Source organism: Orbicella faveolata, unplaced genomic scaffold (assembly GCF_042242905.1).
Source record: "Orbicella faveolata isolate gen_17 unplaced genomic scaffold, um_ofav_v1 contig_12, whole genome shotgun sequence".
Lineage (NCBI taxonomy): Eukaryota > Metazoa > Cnidaria > Anthozoa > Scleractinia > Merulinidae > Orbicella > Orbicella faveolata.
The window spans coordinates 90,259-110,000 of record NW_028301539.1 but is presented as its reverse complement, the minus strand read 5'-3'; the positions used below and the strand labels follow the sequence as shown (position 1 = coordinate 110,000).

Below are 19,742 nucleotides of genomic sequence, written 5' to 3'. Positions count from 1 at the left end.
TACTCAAAACTTTTGGCGATCCGGAAGGCAACTTTAACATTCTCTGGGTCTTGTAAAAGTTTAGTTATAAACACACGGTTTGTAGAGAATGTGTAACTGAAGAATGAACTAAAATAAATTTCCTTTGCTTTGAAAATGATAAATCCACTGAGTAAGTACAAACCTCCACCAACGGCACACTCTAACTTGATATGACATCTGTCAATCTCAGCAGCGAACGTCTTGACAGCTTCTATCGGATCACCATAGTTACTGGGATCAACGTACTGACTCAGTCCATGATTAGCAAAAAGCTCAGTTGCTACAGAAATAAGGAGAAATCAAACAATGAAATTACTAACGGACTGATAAGTTAATACGGTGTCAATTTAAATGATATTAGTGGCACTGGTACCGGAAATAACAGCAAGACATAAAAAAATATCACAAAACAGTGCAAACGGTCTGTCACTCCCTAGCTAACAATTTACAGTAAAGCTAAAATTAAATGAACATTTCCTCTTAGTCCAACTGAAATCGCTCATGTGAATAAATATTCAGACTGACCTTCAAATGTGGTAGCTCGTTTCCGGAATTTCCTGCAAGGAATCAGAACAGCAATAAAAGGAGTTGTCATTAAGAACATAACAGCAGAGGCAAGGCAAGAGCTCAAACGCGGACGTTAACTCATGTTCGCAACTGATCAGGTGAAAATTAAGACTTCAGTTACAAAAAACGTTCAGTCGAGCACTTAAATATTACACCTTAAAACATTAAAAAAGATCCATTACCTCCGTTTTGAAATAACCACTGTGATAATAACAATGATAACCAGAATGAAGATGGTGCCTCCTGCGGCCACAGCAATCAAAAGCCAAAGCTTCTTCTTGTCATCAAATTTTGAGACTACAACACAATGAACCATAATCACCAGCATGAATCTTTCAAAACTCGACATGTGAATTATATAAATCCACTTCACAGACAATTAGAAAACGCAAAGAAGCGGCCGCCACTTTTTAGCAACCGCACACTGCTAAGCTAGAGACTATAAAATTATGTACAGCAGAATAGACAGTGAGAAGCCTAGCTAACAAAAGAGCGCTTCTCATGATATAATGCAAGTAGGTTAATGCCATTATAAGATATATGGGGAGTACAAGTAAGAAAAAACTTGCATTTGTCATCCGAAGAATGAAAGAAATATTCAGGGCAGCACACAAATGGTTTTTACCTATTTTTTTGCCTTGCGTTTTGGCTTCTTCACTTTTCGGGCCAAATCCCATGCTGTTCTTTGCAACAACCTAAAACCAATAAGTAGTGGAACTTCATTATTCTTGAAACCAGATAAGGAAAAACGGGAAGATAAACACTTAAGATCGCAGAGTTGCTTTGGACTCCTCTGTGATTGTTGGTATCGCCAGACGTACATGTAAGAAGAAAATGGCACCCTTAAAATCCAAAGTTTAAAAAAAAAAGCAAAAAACAAAAAAACAAGATCCTTTCCTCTTGTTGTCCTTTTGATTGTCTTTCGGTTTATGTTTCAAAAATTAACTCAGTCAAATGTAGCTGAGAACACAACTGACTGGACACTCACACAACTGACTGGACAATCACACAACTGACTGGACACTCACCTCGAATTCGTACTCAACACCAGGTTCAAGTCCAGTTATTTCGATTTTAGTTTGAGTTGTGTTGATTGTGTGCTCATCTGAGCCATCTGATAATTTACGGTATGTCACAAGGTAGTAATGGATGCCTTCATTGCCATTGTTTAGAGTCCATGATACAATCACAGAGGTGCTATCAGTTCTCCTTATTGTTACCTCGGGTTTTTCAGGAGCTAAAATATAAACGAACGTAAGATTCAGGAGTAAGAAAAAAGAGGGAAAGGGAAAAGATGAGAACGTTATCTGAAGATGGGAAAGATACAAACAAAGCGTAATTATTTTGGTAAACACGTAAACGTAAGAAAGAAGAAAAAGAGGGAAGGGAATCGTTGTAACACAGCAAAGATATAAACAAGGGAAGGGAAAGGAATTACTGAAACGAAAATTTCTCGTATGAAGATCACTAGTACAGTGCGATCGAATCAACGAGATCGCTATACCTGATTCCAACGTAGTGACTTCTGATGTCGCAAACTTGGAAGAGTATCCGTCTTTCTCTGCTACTGCACTGACACCATTTTTTGCGTATATCTTGAATATGTACCCCGTTCGTGGAAACAAGTTGGTTACAGTCGCTTTGGTTTGCGAAAAGTTTCCTTGTCTGGGTAGAAAGAGTACTTGTGTTCCACAGTCTTGACTGCAGCTTAATTCGTCTTCCCGACACACGATCTTGCATTCGATCTCATAAAATAAATCATTTCGGCCACCGAGGTGACGAGGTTGCGACCAAGATAGGCTCACTGTTGTCTGATTAAAGTCCAACTTTCGTAAATGTCTTGGCGCAGAAGGAATACCTAAAGAGACCAGGCATAACGCATACACATTAGGTTTTGATTAGTGGCATTCTAACCAAGAGAGATTCACACCAATTTTTGCACTTTAACAGGGAGCCCGCGTGTTAAAATAATCACTGGTTTAAGGATTGTTAAGTAAATGATCATCAAAGGAATTCAAGCTGGCGGGATCAAGCTCCTTAGTCACGCCAAGGCGTAATGACCCACAGCCTTATAACCAGCTACAGTAGGCAGACAAACAATCACAAAGTTTTAATACAATACCTGTGCAATTATCTGAAAAACGTTCCCACGTCGCTCGAAAAAATCCTCGCTTGCATTTACAACTTTTCCTGCCTGTGCCCGCGACGCTATGTTCTGGACATTTGGAACATTTAACGTTTCCAAGCTTGTCTTTGAAATAGCCAAGTGCACACACTTTGAAGAGAAGTAACGAAAGTTAGCCATGTGAGAGCCTAAACATCTGCGTTGTTACATAATAAACATAATGGCGTTAACGAGGCACTAAGCCATGGAAACGTAATTGAAAAAGTCGGGCTGATTATTTCAACTTGTATTGTTTGCGTCTTAAATTTCGCTAAAAACAATTGCAGTTTGCTCTGCCTTCAACAAAGGACTTACCGTAGTCATAATTGTAGAAAGCTTTTGAAGTTGTTTCTTTATTTTGCTTAAAACAGAGATCTGAGTCTAGAGGACCGGTCTATGTGCCCAGATAAACTTTACGTATAAAAAACCCCCTTTACAGATCCCCTATACATCCAACATTTACGAGCCGGTCAGCGGCTACGTTTAAGAGGTATCGCTCTTTCGCTGCTATCCACATGTAATATGGCGGTGATGGTGACGATTTAAACGATGTAGAAAGAAACACCTAGAGTAGAATCTGGGCATCGTTTCACGGGTATTTCATGATCCCAATTAGCTGAGATTAGATCTATTGATTGCTATCTAATAATTATTATGAAGAATCACAAGCCTGCGGGAGGTACGTTATCTACAGTAACTCGTTTAGCTTATCTTTAGACATTTCATAACCACCATTTCTGACATTTCTGATAGAACTGGAAGGTATTCACAGATAACAATGGGCGAAAGTATACAGTATTGTAAATGATCCACAAGGGTCATCCTTATGTCTGCAAACAATTTAAAACCTGATAAGCTCTTTATTTGACATTAATAATAATTTTATTGTTGAAGGCCGTTTCCCGGGTCATCGGCGGTAAGTTACAGCTGTAAGTTAAGACTTGTAGGGTTATAGTGTAATCTTCAAATGTCTCATTGAAAGCTATTTGGTCTAACACTACTGACTAAACTACAGGTTACACGTCAGAAGCAGAGAAATTAAACTCATCGACCGCATTTGGATAAATACTAATAATAATACAATATATTTATATGGCGCTAATTCCATAAAGTAATGTTCAAATGCGCTTCACAATATAAAGTTAGTAAAAAGGGTAAAAATTACAGTAATGAGGTAAATTCACACAGTAAAATGGAAAACAGGAAACAATAAATAATTAAAATACTAGATCAAAATAGTGATGAAAAAGATCTACTGCACTAAAAATTACGAAAAAAAACGCTGGAATGAAAAAGGTGAGTTTTTAACTGTTTGGAAGTAATCAACGACCACTACATACCTTGGCATTCAGAAGCAACTTTCTCCCATCCAGCTATACAAAGACATTCACCTGTAGAAACATCTCCTCTGACCCACTCTCCACTGCTACCACAGTTGGCACCCAATTCTGGTGCGGTAGGTTCTGAATTGGCTGCACATTTACCCATAACTTTTACAATTTTAGATTCATTAACTGGAGCAATTGTCTGAGGCAACAATACAAGACTATCAGGTAAAGTCTTCCTTGGACAAACATTATATGTCACCACAATGGAGTTTACCACAAGACAAGCTCCTTGGTCATGAATAGCAAGGAAGACTTTTGAAGTTCTTTCCTTGATGAAAAGGGACATCTCTGCAATGTTTTGTACACTGACAGACTGGTTAGATGAATTACTTGGTAATGAAATTGTTTCCATTTTGCTGTAGTGTCCATTTCTTGGATCAGAATATGAATTATTTGGTTCCTGATTTGACTGATAACCATAAACATCAAACCTTTCAGAGCAGAATTTTCTTACATTAGCATCGTCATACAATGCACATCGTTTCATTGAGTAGTTGATTGCAATATCAATTCTTTTAAGTTTGTTGTGATCAATGCCATAACTCCATATCCAGTTGCTTGGCTGTTGTACACCAATGTCACAGACAGTATATCTAAATGTTCCACTGTCAGAGGGAAAGGTTGACCACTAAAAGAAGAGATTAAAAGACACATCAGCAACTTAAAAATATATTTTGTTTATGGAGTCTTTTCTTACTTTCAAATGAATACAATCCTACATGTACAACTTAAAAACCACATTGTAGTTTTCCATTTTCTACAAGGTCAACAGCATATTCAAAGTGATGTCACAGTTGTAAGATGTTAACGATAGTCAATGGGGATCAGAATCAGATCTCATTGATTGGATGAATCCTAGCTTTCAGCCTGATGACTGTGTTCTGAATTTAATGAGGCTATTGCCTGATCCCCACACAACAGCCTCAGGGTCAGCATCACATGAAAATCTTCATCCATGGCACCAAAAGACAAGAAGAAATGCAGCCAAAAAGTATACATGTACCCAAGTAGCAACAACAACTGTTACAATAATAATTATAATAATCGGATCTATAACAAAATTCTCAATTGTGATTGGTTCTCTGAGTGCCTATTTGTCACATAACCAGTGTGCCATCATGTGGGTGTCCAATTTACAGGTATCCAATTTGAACTTTTTGTGAGTGGATACCTGCAATTGGATACCCACGTGATTGGCACATCAATTGAGTGTGCTTTAATGGCTTCCTTCTCAATGTTTCCTAAAGTTTTAAAAACTTATGAAAAGCACTGCAAAGTTTTTCACTCAAAAAGTTCTCAAAAGACATTTTTTATTCCCAAATTTGTTGTGGATCAAAAATAACGCATTTTTGTATAAAAAGACATTTAAAAATATACTTGTTCTGCGAACATGTAATATTCAAAAAATATACTTTCTCCTAAATTACATTTCAAAGGTTCAATGGTAAAAATAACTAGTATTGATAGAAAATACAAGAGAAGCATTATAAGTATTATTAAGTAATAAACAAGACATGTTTCAGAGGGAAGATAATCCATCATCATTTTACAAGAATAACTTAGAAAATGAGCAGTTAGTTGTTTTCACTTTTTCTGTTTCACCACTTAATCCTTAAAATATTCTTATTTTCATTACACACTGTTAACCATTTATTGCCTATTTTCTCAGGTATTCTTGTAAACAGATGATGGATGATGTTTCATCCAAAACATATGTTGTTTAATGCTATATATGAATTTTCAAACACATCATGTGGTTTCTGAGAGCTATATTTTACTTTGTACTGCTGAGAAGCCTTGGTAATGATAATAGTAGTAATAATAATAACAATAATAGTTATGTTAATAATAATAATAATAATAATATATTATTATTATTATTATTATTGTCATTGTCATTATCATTGTCATTGTCATTGTTATTATTATTACAGCTATAATAGTAATAATAACAATACATGTAATACTGTAGGTAAGGTAAAGTCTGCATATAAGCCAAGTGACCCATCAGGCTGGAGCATATCCCAGTTTCTGTAGCATGAAGTGACTAGGAATATTTTTTTTCTCTAGACGGGATGCTAGTCCATTGCAGAGTTACCCCCAACATTGAAAAATTTGCAGTACCCATTTGTACACCTGGGCTGGGTTGTTTGATAGCTGGTTAACCCTGACCCAGGATTATTAGCAGTTAACCAAAGTAACCATTTTTCTGTTTTTCATTTCTTATGTTTTGTGTAGTTTGAGATTAGTCAAGCTCAAAACTGAAGGACAAACAGAAAACCTCACCAAAAAAAAATACAAAACTGAAAAGAAAATTCTCATTAATTCTGGGTTAGTTTAATCAGGCTTTGAACAACCCGGCCCTGGGTGGAGACAGGCACTGTGAGATTAAAGTATCTTAATACTCCCTGCCGGGGTTCAAACTCAGACCACTTAATCCGGAGTCGAGCACACTAACCATGAGGCCAATATAATAATAATAATAATAATAATAATAATAATAATAATAATAATAATAATAATAATAATAATAGGAAAATCAAAAATCAGAGGCGTAAGCAGAGTCATAAGCTCAACGGAGTCAGAGTTGGAAGAATCAGAATGTCTCCATTTCTTCCAACTCAATTTACATATTTGTCCTTTACGTTCTACAATCCAGTGAAAACTAGATTGTCATAGTTGAAAGCAGAAGTGGAAGAACCAACCAATCACAAGGCCAGGAACCAAACAAGTGATTGGTTTATTCTTCCGCTTTTGCTTCTGACTCTGACAATCTACTTATAGTTTTCACTGAATCGTAAGCGAAAGGGTCTTAAGTGGAATGGGTGTTCTGATTCTGACTTGGTTGGTTTGATTACGACTCTGACTACGACTCCTTCACTAGTGAAAACAAGCGGCCTTAAAAAGTTAATTGAGTTATGAACATACATAGATCAGTGCATGCAACTAATTACCCCTGATCCATGGCCCTCACTATGTGATGTCTCCCAGTACCAGCTCTGTGGACCAGTCACACCAGGTGTAGGTCTTTCTAGCAAGATGGCTGTGAGCATTAAAATAGAATTTCATATCCAGTTAGCAACAAGTTGAGACCTGAACCTTGCACGAGCAATAATGGTACATCCTCAAGTACAGGGTTTATTTGTTCTCATCAGCTGTCTGCTCAACATACATGTACTGTGAGCAGACTTCCCTTTTGGCTTGGAAGATTATCAACCGCATAACATTTACACCATGCTGAAGAGCTTGTATCAATATTGGCAAATACTTTTGGTAAAACTAAGCCTTCTTTGAATGAATACATGTAGTACTGAAACGACACACAGCTACAGGTGTATGCTCACTATGGCATGTGGAAAAAAAGATTATATGTACGATTGTTTAGATGAGTTGCACTTAGTCAAACAAGAAAGAGAAAATCTAATTGTTATTGGGAGATGAAGTCAACCACCAAGATCTTGCTAGGTTACATTTGCTGTGTTTCTGAGCATGTGAGTTTTTTAGGCACACGCGCACAGCAACTTTAGCTCTGCCTGCAAAGATAAATGAGAAAGACAATTGATAGGGTAGGCTGACCAAACTATTGGAAAAGACCCAGCAATGACCAGGGCAGGGTTGTTCAAAAGCCTGTTAACACTAACCCAGGATTAAAAGTTAACCAAAGTATTAATTTTTTTGCATAAAAATGTTCTTTACTGCTTACATTTCGTGTAGTTTGAGCTTGGTCAAGCTCAAAACTGAAGGACAAAACAGTATACACAGAAACCCACACCAAAAAGTTACAAAACTCAAATCAAAATTCTCACTAATCCTGGGTTAGCTTAATCAGGCTTCAAACAACCAGGCCCAGGTATCTAATCCAGGAGTATTAGTAAACCTACCAGTCCTGTCATTCTACTGACAAATAGGGATACCAATAGTTAAGAAATGAAGGGATAAATATATATTTTTTGGTTTTGGAAAAGGAAAAAGTTCTCAAGGGAGCTCACAGTGTTTTTTCTTCAAAAATTATGACAAGACTGTCATATTCACAGATCTGTATTGAGCCATATTAAGAAGGCTTCCCTGCTAGCAGAAGCTCTTTTCCTGGTGTTGGAAAAGAGCCTCTTCTAGCAAGGAATTAAGAAGCATAACTAAAAACAACATAGAGATGGGTCTCATATACATGTTGTGGTAAAATGAGTTAAGTGGAAGACATTAGTAAAGAAGATTAAGCATAGTTTCAGATTCACAATGGTTTATTTATGATACTTGAAGGACTAGCTTGATCTATATTCTACTAGAAATTTAAGATTTATCAAGTAAGAAGTTAATACATTTATCACTTATTTTTATCATGCTGGGAAATCATACAGATTAAACACTAAACTAAAAAACAAAAATGTGTCTTATGATTTTCAACGTGACTATTTTATACACCAAACAAAAAATATAATTCCGTGAATCATAATGTTTACTTTATAAAAAGTTTGGAACAAGATTTGTTGTTCCCAAGTACTCCATGTATTTGTGTGCAGTGAAGTAAAAATCCATTCTGTGACTCAACAGAAAAGAAAAACCAAATTATTGTGCAACTCCTACTGTGACCCCAAACTACAGCATATTGAAGCCTTCTCTGTGAGTCAGCCAGACTCCAAATGTATGGCTTGTATTAAAGATGTTCTGAAGATAATACTGAACATCGCTACTGATTAAACAAGACTCAAAACCGGAAAAAAAATTCTTCTGATCTCAGGACACCGAACCCATGCAAAAATTAAATTGTTTTAAACCCTTATGACTGGTGTACAATGATAATTAATTTTGTTCGGGTGGTAATTTAATTACTTTACTCCACTAAAAGTATTTACTTTTAACCAAGACCTAACTTCGGTGAACTGAAGTTGATAAAGGAAATAACACTTTTACCCCTAAAGGCTTAAAAAAGATAATGCTTCCTGAAATCGATTTGCATATAATATTGCTTTCATCTTGTATTTGCATTAGCGACAACTTTCCTGTTTATTACAGAATTCTGGTCTTTACCGCGCACGGATTAAACCCGCTCCACGCTGGGGTGAAAAACTTCTACAGAAAACATTTCATCAAATAACGAACCATGCCAGCAATAAATGTCAATTGTTGTAAACATCTTTTGGAAACAGCTGTTAAATCCGAACCTTCTTTAAGTGTTGTTTACGAATTTGCACTCTTCCCATCAAGCAAAACATTTATGCTTCGATTGCAGCTTGTATGCAAATCTCTTTCCAGCCTGACACAGTCAACGACAAAAGAAACAGACATGTTTCTGTTAAAGTCATCATTTTTTCAATTACCTCTACGAGTAAGTGACATTAGAAAAGTAAAGAATCGTTTCATTTGTCTTGGAAATAAAGAAATCGTCGTAACTTCGAATTGCGTTCGAAACATTTAAGAGTAGTGAGATCATTAGCAGAATAATCTCAAGCTGCGAACCATTAAAGACATAAAAGGTGTAGTTGTACGGTTATCCAACCTTTTATGAACAGCAATGCATTACGTTAAATAAAACGAAAATTATCTAAATTCAAACTTTCCCTAGGTAGGTTTTTCGCAGCGCAAAAGGAACACCAACGCTGATCGGAAGTTAAATGTTAGACGTGCTAATTGCTGGGCAAATAGCAGAATATCGAAGAAACCTACTCCACTTAAAAAGAGTCTCAAATGTGGCGTGTCAGGTTTCCAAATTATTTGAGTTTTGGGCGTGCGATTTGAAAATAAAGCGGCCACACTTTCCAAACAAAGCTAAAAAAAAAATTCACATTACATATTTTCACTGGAAAACGTCATTTACATGCGATGGAAGTGTGGTAGAACTTTTCTTTTTCTTAGAAATAGATTTCTGATCAGCAGACGGACGAATCTCTGGAACGTAATTCAAGAAACTTCCTTCGACTCTCCTCTCTAATAGCGCTTAAAATTAAGCGAATACGCCGTTATCGGGTCTGGTCTCTAACTGGTTTTGATAGCCTCGCCTTATCCGTGTTTTTGTAGCCGAAGTAAACAGTAGTAACCACCCATTGGGAAAGAACAACCGCAACGCATCATCGCTGCTTAGATTACGTTTCATCGCAGTCAATATTCCTTAAGCGTTCGAATGACAGATCTACATAGAGTTGGGAAAGTCACGCATACAGCGACAGAGATCTCCAAAGGAGGTCATCCTTTGAAAGCGATTTATTACCTCCTGGACAAGTAAATCCGACAAAATCGTGCCCCTCCACTCAAGCGCCGCAACCACTGGCAAACCAGAAAAATTTTCGTTTTCACGTGAGACCGCAATATTTGAGTTTACTCGCTTAATTCCTAAAGAGGAGAAAAATTCTCTTACCTCTATCTTCCACTGAGATACGGAAGAGAATCGTGGCCAATTTAACGAAGAAAATCCAACTTTTCCAAGCCATGTCCAATCTTCTTCATTTCTGTGACACGCGTCGAACTGTTTGGAATCGTGCAGCGGCTTTCTCAATCAGAACGGAAGTGAATGATACGGAAATGACGTACTGCTAAACATAAACATAAAATCACACTGGTTACAAAGTGGAGCGACTTGACCAAAGTAACATTTACTTTTACCTTTACCTCTGCTGAGATTCGAAAATGAAATCCATTGATATTAAAGCCACTTTCTTGTCATTTACGGCGCCGACTTTGACCAATTTTTCGTTGTTTGGGCTGGGCAGCTTCAGTAATGCTTCAAAATCAATTACATCCTCCGTTTTTCAGCCTCTATTGTTTCTTTTGGATCCTAATTGTTCTTTTCGATCGCTATGGCCGCGTAAACATTTGGCGAAATTGGAATTCATCAATTATTGAAGAGTTAAAGTGAATTGCCTCGGGCAGGTGTGTTTTTGATTTTATGAAAATTCTAATCATCATTCTTGAAGACAATAGTTCTTTCATGTTCTGGCGCCACGGGAATAAATGATTATCTGTAAAATAAAAGTTAGTAAAATTGGGTAGTCTCTTTTCGCTCTTTGTCTGAAATTTGAATGCGTTTCTTTTAATCTTATCACCAGACACACGCCGGGATGAATCTGTGACACTCAAGACGAAGAGCCCAAGCGGTATTAGCGACAAACCACAAAAGTGAGATTAAGACGTCTTCTGATGAAATATGCTGCGCATTTGGGCTTTTAAATTTCCGCCAATGCGTTTTAATCCTCGTTATATCTTAAAAGGTTCCACGAGATTAAAATTTTAAGGATCAGATAGCTCGAGGCCAATATTTACGGAGACAGTGGAGGAAGAAAGCTATTAAAAAAGAAAAACGAGGAGGGAATTGCTGCGGTTAACAGTTCCGATTTAAAACCTAGATTTCATGTTTTGATAGCAAAAGCACGCAATACGAAAGAGGGTTTAAGCTCTTCTAAGCTCCGACTCTGTAAAGGGCAGTTAAGCTGTGCAAATACTCTAAGTGAAAAGTTTTCAATAAAATTGAGTCAAAGGCAAATAGTTACACATGTGGGCAAATAAAGCTTTCTGCCTTTTCATAATACAAACCTAAGATGCCAACTGAAATTAACCATGTAAATGGCCAAACATAAACCGACTTCAAACTCACTTTGTTCTGCTGTTTTCTAGTTCAGTAACGTTTAGATGGTAATTTCTAAATTAAATATCTGGTGAAGATGTGAAATACAAGGCAGCCACCTTCTATCGTAGAGTGTACGTATGTTCATTGCTTTTGTTTTGCTGACACAGTTCATCAACTGTTTCAGCCGACTATTTCTTATTCAAATGTTTCTGTGTGTATTTTTGGTTCCTCAAGGCACTCGCTCAGCCGATAGTTGATGGGCATTGGTTTCCCTTAGCATCTGGTCAGCTGGGTAGTTATGTTGTAAGGAGAATATAACTAATGCTAGCGCATGTCATTGGGAAATCCTATTTAACTTCGTTCTTTTCACTCATTAAGGGGGTTTAAACTTAGTTCTTACCCTACGACGAGCTAAGAGCGTGGCTTCTACTACCACCTGCCACCCACTCATTAGGTGTGAGACACAGCTAAGCAGGGTACTAGCCCCTGGCAAAATGTCTGAAATTTTAGACATTTTTTGTAACACATGCCCCCCTGGGGAGATTTGACACCTTAATTTTTAAATAACTTGCTTTGATACACTCTGCTGAGCAACTTAGTTCAGTAAATCGTCGCAAAGATCATTTTAACACCACGAGGTCCAAGCTGGTGACACGAGTCATCGCATCATACACTTTCTTTGGCGTTAAATACTTTGACACCATTTTAACACCCCAGTTGTAAGGCTTTATGTATTAAAATGAAGTTAATAATATGCTCATCAGATTTCTGATTGTCTTTGTTGTTTTTTGTTTCGTTTGACATCTGTGATTAATTATTAAAAAAAGAAGTCAACTAGTTTGTCAGATAGCTGAACATAGGCATGACCCGTTATTACGCTTGAGCCGCGTATTAAAAAGTATGAGATTGACGCTAAACACTGCAGCGGGTGTTAGACCTCCCGCCACCCCCAAGAGAGACCTGACGCTTGGAACGTTTCGCGTTGTAGATAGCGATTTAAACTGGTACTTAGTGTACCTTATGTCAACCGGGCGCTTGATAATGAGTAAGCGTTTAGATAAACAAGCACGCTGAAAGGATAGCCTCAATTACAGACCTTAATTTATACTTTTTCTCCCAACGATTAGTAGGTACTGACTTTCTAAAGAGACGCAGACTTGGAAGCTCGAAAAAATGAACTTAACCGTACCGCACAGAATGACACATGGTTATGACCATCCGTCTTCTTGCTTTAGACATGATATGGCTAACTATCATGTATTTTTGTTAACTCTGCCGATATCGGCCCACATTTTGCACATTTTTGTTATTAAGATTTATGAACTGGAGTCCAGTGTACTCACTCTGCACTTGACTCGATATTCTATTTACCATACATAATATACTCTCTACGCTGCTAAGGGTACGTGGCACAGATTAAACGAATCATGTATTGATCCTTATTAAAGTCGTACAGGATTTCATTCACCTACTTCTAAATGTTTTGAGTTTAGGTGATATTATATGACTGGCTTTGAAATATCTATTTATCTCAGTGTTTCCGCTTAAAGACAGTTTTAACCACATATAGATAGCTTCATCCAACTGCAGAGATCACTAATGTAATGAGAGTTATGATACCTCATTTCTATAAACGTCTGCAGCTGAACTGGAAATCTTTGTTGGGAAGTGAAGTATTAAGACAAGAAACGTACCTACCTGGAGACAGGAGAAGTGATGCGTCAATTATGATTCATAAACGCGAGACAGTACTCGACAAATGACGTCCATAGCGACTATAGGAAAAGATTAGGAAGTGAAGAATTCAGTTCAATATGAGCAAATCAGTTCAATATTATACATACATATATGTAGACAAATCAGTTCAACACATATGAGCTCAATTTTGAGATTGTCGGCAGTACAGTTCTCACACTAAATGTAATTCAAAATACTTCAGGAGGTACATATAGTGTGTATGTATGGAGGTGGAGGAGACGAAGAATTTTTGGTAGATTTCGCCATGTTGATATCGTGTAGAATTGATGCGTGTTTTTGTAAAGATAACACAGCTAATAATCTCCGGCTTCATCAGATAAGATCAGCAATTACCGCTTATCACTGATATTGAAGACGTTAGACTCATAAGTCAACATTTCTCGGCTTTCTGAATCACTACGTAACAATGTACATCGTAGATGCAATTTTCTTTAAAAATCTTGCTCTCCTATAGTATCAGGTGTGTGGTTTGAGCACAATTTTTAGCAATCGTCTGAGACTCCAGTCGTAACAGAGTTTTTTTGAGTTGCTTACTCTCATTCATTGAGTCTGTGATGAACGGTCCTCCTGCTTTACAATAATTGTTCATTTTTCATTTATAATTCCGAGACACTGGGAGAAAATGTTTTGTACACCAGGAAATTTTATCAAGATCGCCCTCTTTTTAGTCTTTCTATCATTTGTTTGGATAACGAGGTCACAATTGAGGCTAATAAAATAATCTTTGGCTTCATCTGGACGGGCAAACTAAAGCAGATCAATTATTTTGTCGGGATTAAAGCCCCTGCTAGCATAATGTTTTCAGACACTGTCCGAAAAATTAATTTCCTCTGAAAGCGAACTCAATTAACGTTCAGTCATGATTTTAAACCCTTTCGTAATTCTGTGAAGTTTCGCCCTTTTCAAGACTTCTGGCCTTCCTTCGTTGAAGTGTATTGCGAAAAGAACATGAAGAATGTTTCATAAAATTAAAAGACAAACAACGGACCTCTCTGCTGTGACAATACGTTTGTTGTTCTATCAAGAAACAAGAATCAGGAAATTTGTTTTTAATGACTTTATTTAAAAAAAGCCGGCAAGCAGACATAATTCGTTATCTTAAGAAAGCAGGCTGTAAATGCAAGTAATTCTAGAGAACCATATATCTCTCCCACGTTGGGCACGCCAGTCTTCGAAGTCGCAGGCCAGCCCTGTTTCTGATAAGCGTAGGTAGTCATATGATATCGAGTGCAATTTGGAATAAATAAACACGAGTAAATTTTACTGGCGAGCGCAATTTGTAGTCTTTGGAAAAGTCTTAGTTTATTTATTCCAAATTGCACGAGAATTATCATCTGATTACTTGATAATAATACACTACACATCGTTTGTTTAGGTATTCCAAATATATTTCGAAAATTTCCGAAATTATCCGCAAAACTTCTGACAATGTTCTGAAGTCTTCGGCAAGCTTCGGATGATCTTCGGAAATCTTTAAAGATGTGCGGAAGGGTTCGGGTAATTGTCGGAGATGTTCGAAAATGTTCGGATCTTTGAAAGGCCTCGGGCGATCATGATCCTCGACCACCTTGGATGTGCCTCGGATGACCGACGTCAATAACCTTCAAGTGCATTCGTACTGACTGCGGATATCTCCGTTCAGTTATATTATTTGTACTAGCCGGTTACAGATTTGCGCTGGATTTGAAATCTGGAGGTCCCTGGTTCAAATCCTCCTCCCTACCGCTATCTAGATTTGTTCAACTCCTCGACCGCGTTGTGCAAATAGCCAACTGGTCAGCCTCATACTAGTTGGGATTCACAATAGCTTATGCTCCATTTGCAAAATCGTCAAAAACGCCGTCATCAGTATGTCTATATAATAATAATAATAAAAAAAACATTAGCTCGAAGATATGAATTTTAGAACTGTAAATTTCATATCTTCTCGCCACCTTGTAATACCCTCTATGTATTGAGCTCGCGCTAAGGAAGAAATATAAGCAAGTCCAGGGCTTGGCACCGATTGCGTTAAGGTGATTCCGCAGTATTGCAGTCACTGATGTCTGAACATGGCGGCGGGTCCGGACACTGGTTTTCTCTTTCTCAATATCCTAGTACAACAAACAGGTCGATGAATCACGCGTACAGATATCGCATATTATTAAAAACTGGATCACTGGATAAGGCTATTCGGGAGTTTTCATTGGCTTCTTGTGGTCAGTATACAAGGTGCCGCGAGAACATAAAATTCATATATTTGAGCTAACGTGTAATGTTGTTGCCACTGGAGCGTACAAAATCGTCTAGCGCAGCTAAAAGTTGCCTGCTCACCAGATCAGCTCACGGTGTCCGACCGCCATGGTTTTGACAGACGTGGTTTTACACGTGGGAAGGCGAAGGTTTAGAACTTGGATATCTAGTATTTCGAACGATCATTACCTCAGTGAACGCTCTAAATGAGTTATCTCCTTGATACTGGAGTTTAGTCTGCCTGGTGAGTATTCCTTGTACTTATACCTCGATTATATGTTCGGGTAGCTACTGACTACAAAGTAGCACGCGATAATGCTCATTAAACAACGAAAACACACAAAGAGTGCTGTTAACTTGCTCATGGACTTAAAACTTCACATAATCTAATTTGAATAGTTTCAGAGCACGGGGAGGAGGTCAGGTAATTGTGATATCGTTGGGAAATATCACTGTTTTATTTCACGCCAGTTATATTTGTTGAAAAATCTTAATGCCAATTAAATTGTAGTCTCCTCCGCAGCAGTTTTTTGACCTGAAAGTGCACACGTTAAAACTGAGAAAACCGAGTATCGCATATTATTAAAAACTGGATCATTGGATAATGCTATTCGGGGGTTTTCATTGCCGTAGCCATCATGGGTTATGAACCATTATACCATGCTATACGAATATAGTAAGCGTACGCTCCTGCGTACGCGTGATTTTTTGGGGCGTTTTTATTTTTTATTTCGTTTTGTTTGCTATATTTTTGGGGCGTTTTTGATAAAACAATTATTCCACTCCCACTTGTTGGATATGAGATGGTTGTAGCCAACGCCTCGTTAGCTGTCTACCATTTCATATCCAACGCGCGCTCGTGGAATAATTGTCAATTACCGCATGTATTTTGCATTATGTGACAAGTTTAGAGACGGTCCTCAGTTTACCAGCTCAGTCAAATTTTGCCCAACTCCAGTCTCATTCCCATTCTTTTGTTTGTGATTCCCACTCCCAGTGCCCCCAATTCCATTTTCCCTCTAACAAAATAGGCAAATACCAGTTTCTACGTTACTCCTTCAGGCCCGTCTTTAGACCAACTATGCACGTGAAAGACTGCGGTGATAGTAGCTAATTGTAGAGATATTAGTTTCGCCTGAAACCTTAATTCCACTCTCCACAGGGAGTGGATAACTATGAATTATGAAAGCGAGGTAAAGGCATGAGTATGTTAAGTTAGAATTGTTAAATAATAGTTAATGTTCTTTACCAAGTTATCTGAACTCCTTCTGATGGAGCGTTCATTTTTTTGACTGGTATGAGTCAATACTGAAAACAAACCAGCGCGCTACTTACACTGTAGCGTGCGAGCAACGTCTCTTAGGATCTTGAGGATGGGAGAGCTTTAGGCAACGGAAAGAAAGAAAAAACCCTAACTATGATCGAGTGCATGCTTCCAGAACTTACCGTTTTTTCGATCGTATGGGCCTTTAGTTCTCCTTTACAAAGGAGACACTATGCGAGTTTTGATCAACGAACAGTTGCAGCTGTCATCAAACCACAAACCAGAAAAGACGAGTAGAACAGACAAAAACTCAGATGAGGTTTTTGAAAAATTATTAGCACTCTTTTTGTTAAAAGTCTTAATTAGCTGATACTCAGACGAAAACATTGAACGACTTAAAAACTTACGAGTGAGAGCCTTTCAATTTTACTTAGTAGAATATAGTTATGAATTTCCGCATAACTAAAAAGTTATACTCGTATATTCATATTAACGAGATTTAAATGCATTTTTCTCTATTACAAATCTTGCGTTTATCTCCTATTAATGGCAAGGATTTACATATTCTCACAATGAAATCTACTATAACCTGACTTTATTACGTTGTAATGTTATCAGTTCAAAGTATTACAGGCTTATCTTTAATGTTCATCTACTGAGAACCATGTATTTGCAAATGAACGATAACAGCTGCATGTGGTAAACAAAGGTTGACTTGGCGTTCATCACACAACCTGTACTGTGCCGGACGAATTCTCAAACAAAATATCGTTTTTCAGACGAACTGAAATGAAGTTCTACCAAAATTTGTCGTTACGCAAAAAGTACACTTTCTCACTGGGTGGGGATTGCAAGTTTTGACTACCACTTTTCTTTAACTGATGAGAATCAAAAGACTGGCATGATGTGGTTTCTGGATGATCTTAATTGAATCTCAGTTCAATTACGTATTAAATTTGTTTTGAGAAACAGTTTTGCCCTTTCCGGCTGGTTATGAAAATTCTGGCGCACAACTCGTCTAATTTCTAACAAAAAAGACCGTAATTCCTTAAGTTATATCGCGTTACGTTACTTCTTGTGTTACTTACATTAATGACTTATCTACACTACAACATTCAATGACACAACCAACAGACTCTCAGAAAGTTAAAAAGCGGCTTACGGGCCGGGAAAAATCCCATAACGAACGCATGTGAACGTCACTTGCGGTGAAATTTAACTTCTCTTTCAAATTAAATTCCCTTTGCTAAAATCTAATCGAAGAATATTCTCGGGACGGAAACTGTCATTGAATTAGAGAAAATGTTGGTCTGAGAATCAAACCATAAAATCCCGAGCTTACCTTCACTTACTTACTTATTATTACGAACTTACTCCAGAGGTTTACTTTTCCCTCGGGCTAAGACCCCCACCGGCTATTATATCAAGGCCAGGCGGTTCCCAGGAAAAGAATGGTCCTTCAACGTATACATGTGAATCAACATGATTTTTGTTCCTCAGACTGACAGAATGAAAATTGACGATTTCCTAGCGTTTAAGGAAACATTTAAAACAGACTACCGGACTTCAGTGGTTCTTCGTGTTATACGTTGTTTCCCGGGTGTTTGATAACGAATAGTATAGAATAGTATCCAAAGCTGACGAATATGCCAGCATTTACAACCGCATGCTCGTTTTATCAGCAAACTAAAAAATGGACCTTTTCAGCGATACGGCGGCCATTTTGAATTCTATTGTTTCAAATAGATATTATGGGATACTTAGGAGGCAAATACATCATAATTTGTTTCCTGGGCATCCTAGTCCCAAAGACTGGGCATCGGCCAGTCTTTAGGCCAGTAACAACATTGAAGTCCAAGGGCTGACCAATGATCGACCGAGTCCATGGGATCGTCTGCAAAGAGAGCTGCCATGACTGTACATTTACCTAAGACGGGGAAAGCAAGCGCTCGTGGAACGTGCACGAGGCATGATCCAGGCTGCGCGAGCAACAGCGAATCATGCTGAGTTCACGGATCACAGCATCCAGCTAAGGGACGCCCAGATCCTCGAACACGGTGTTACCAACTACCACAAGAGGCCTTTCTTGGAGTCGTAGCACTCAGCGCCGCCGTAAACGAAAGGAAAACGGTTCCTCGCGCTTACCTAGAGTTGATTCAAAATCGATAAAACGATAGCAAACGCGCTAACAGCGCGAGCAAAAACGAACCTACAGATTGCAACTCTGATGAAGGTGGACAGAAGCCAGCAAAAATTCAGAAAAGAAAAGCAACAGATCGGATTACAAAAACCTTTATAGGCTGAAAGGCTATGCTCGAAAAGTTTGCTATTTTTCACAAGATAGAGCTTTGACATTTTTCCACCTTATCAGTTTTCAATTTTTATTTTCGTTTGAATTTTTATATCGATTTGAGTGTCACGCATCAGCCGGGGAGAGCAATTTATTTCATTTTGTTTATCCTAATCATTAAGCTTGGTTATGTTTAGGCTAACGACAATGGTTTATTTAATAGGCAAAGTAGCTCTTTACTATTTTCAAATAACTCTTTTCGTTCCAGATATATTTAAGTTTTTAAAATATACCAATAAGCTAAGTGATGACGTCATAAACTCAACCAAATTCTGATCAAATATGCAAAAAAAAAAAAAATATCAAGGCCACTTTGTATTTCTTGGCAGTAAGATTCCACTGGATGTGCTCCACAATGTGAGCTCAACAGTTTTGTCTCCATGGTAACATACTGGGTTCCAGACCTTCCCGACGTTAAAGGCTTTTCTGGCCACCTTTGGCGT

The 19,742-nt window shown here is 37.8% G+C and overlaps 1 protein-coding gene across 3 annotated transcripts in view; it reads right to left on the bottom strand.

Annotated features, from left to right (window-relative positions):
- Nucleotides 1-13,544, bottom strand: part of LOC110040132 (ephrin type-B receptor 1-B-like) — a 20,824-nt gene extending 7,280 nt beyond the window's left edge. Inside the window, exons 1-11 of one of the 3 annotated variants that reach the window (XM_020745322.2) lie at nt 13,394-13,532; nt 10,490-10,664; nt 7,095-7,183; nt 4,093-4,768; nt 2,711-2,863; nt 2,093-2,446; nt 1,617-1,825; nt 1,214-1,283; nt 771-885; nt 547-578; nt 164-301 (exon numbers count right to left, since the gene is read on the bottom strand). In XM_020745322.2, coding sequence (XP_020600981.2) covers nt 164-301; nt 547-578; nt 771-885; nt 1,214-1,283; nt 1,617-1,825; nt 2,093-2,446; nt 2,711-2,863; nt 4,093-4,768; nt 7,095-7,183; nt 10,490-10,562 — 1,909 coding nt within the window. In that variant the 5' untranslated portion in view covers nt 10,563-10,664; nt 13,394-13,532. Of the gene's footprint in view, nt 1-163; nt 302-546; nt 579-770; nt 886-1,213; nt 1,284-1,616; nt 2,447-2,710; nt 2,864-4,092; nt 4,769-7,094; nt 7,184-10,489; nt 10,665-10,740; nt 11,206-13,393 lie in introns of those variants that run through there. The other 2 variants (XM_089281741.1, XM_089281746.1) reach the window with 2 other exon arrangements.
- Nucleotides 13,545-19,742: the final 6,198 nt, after the last annotated feature.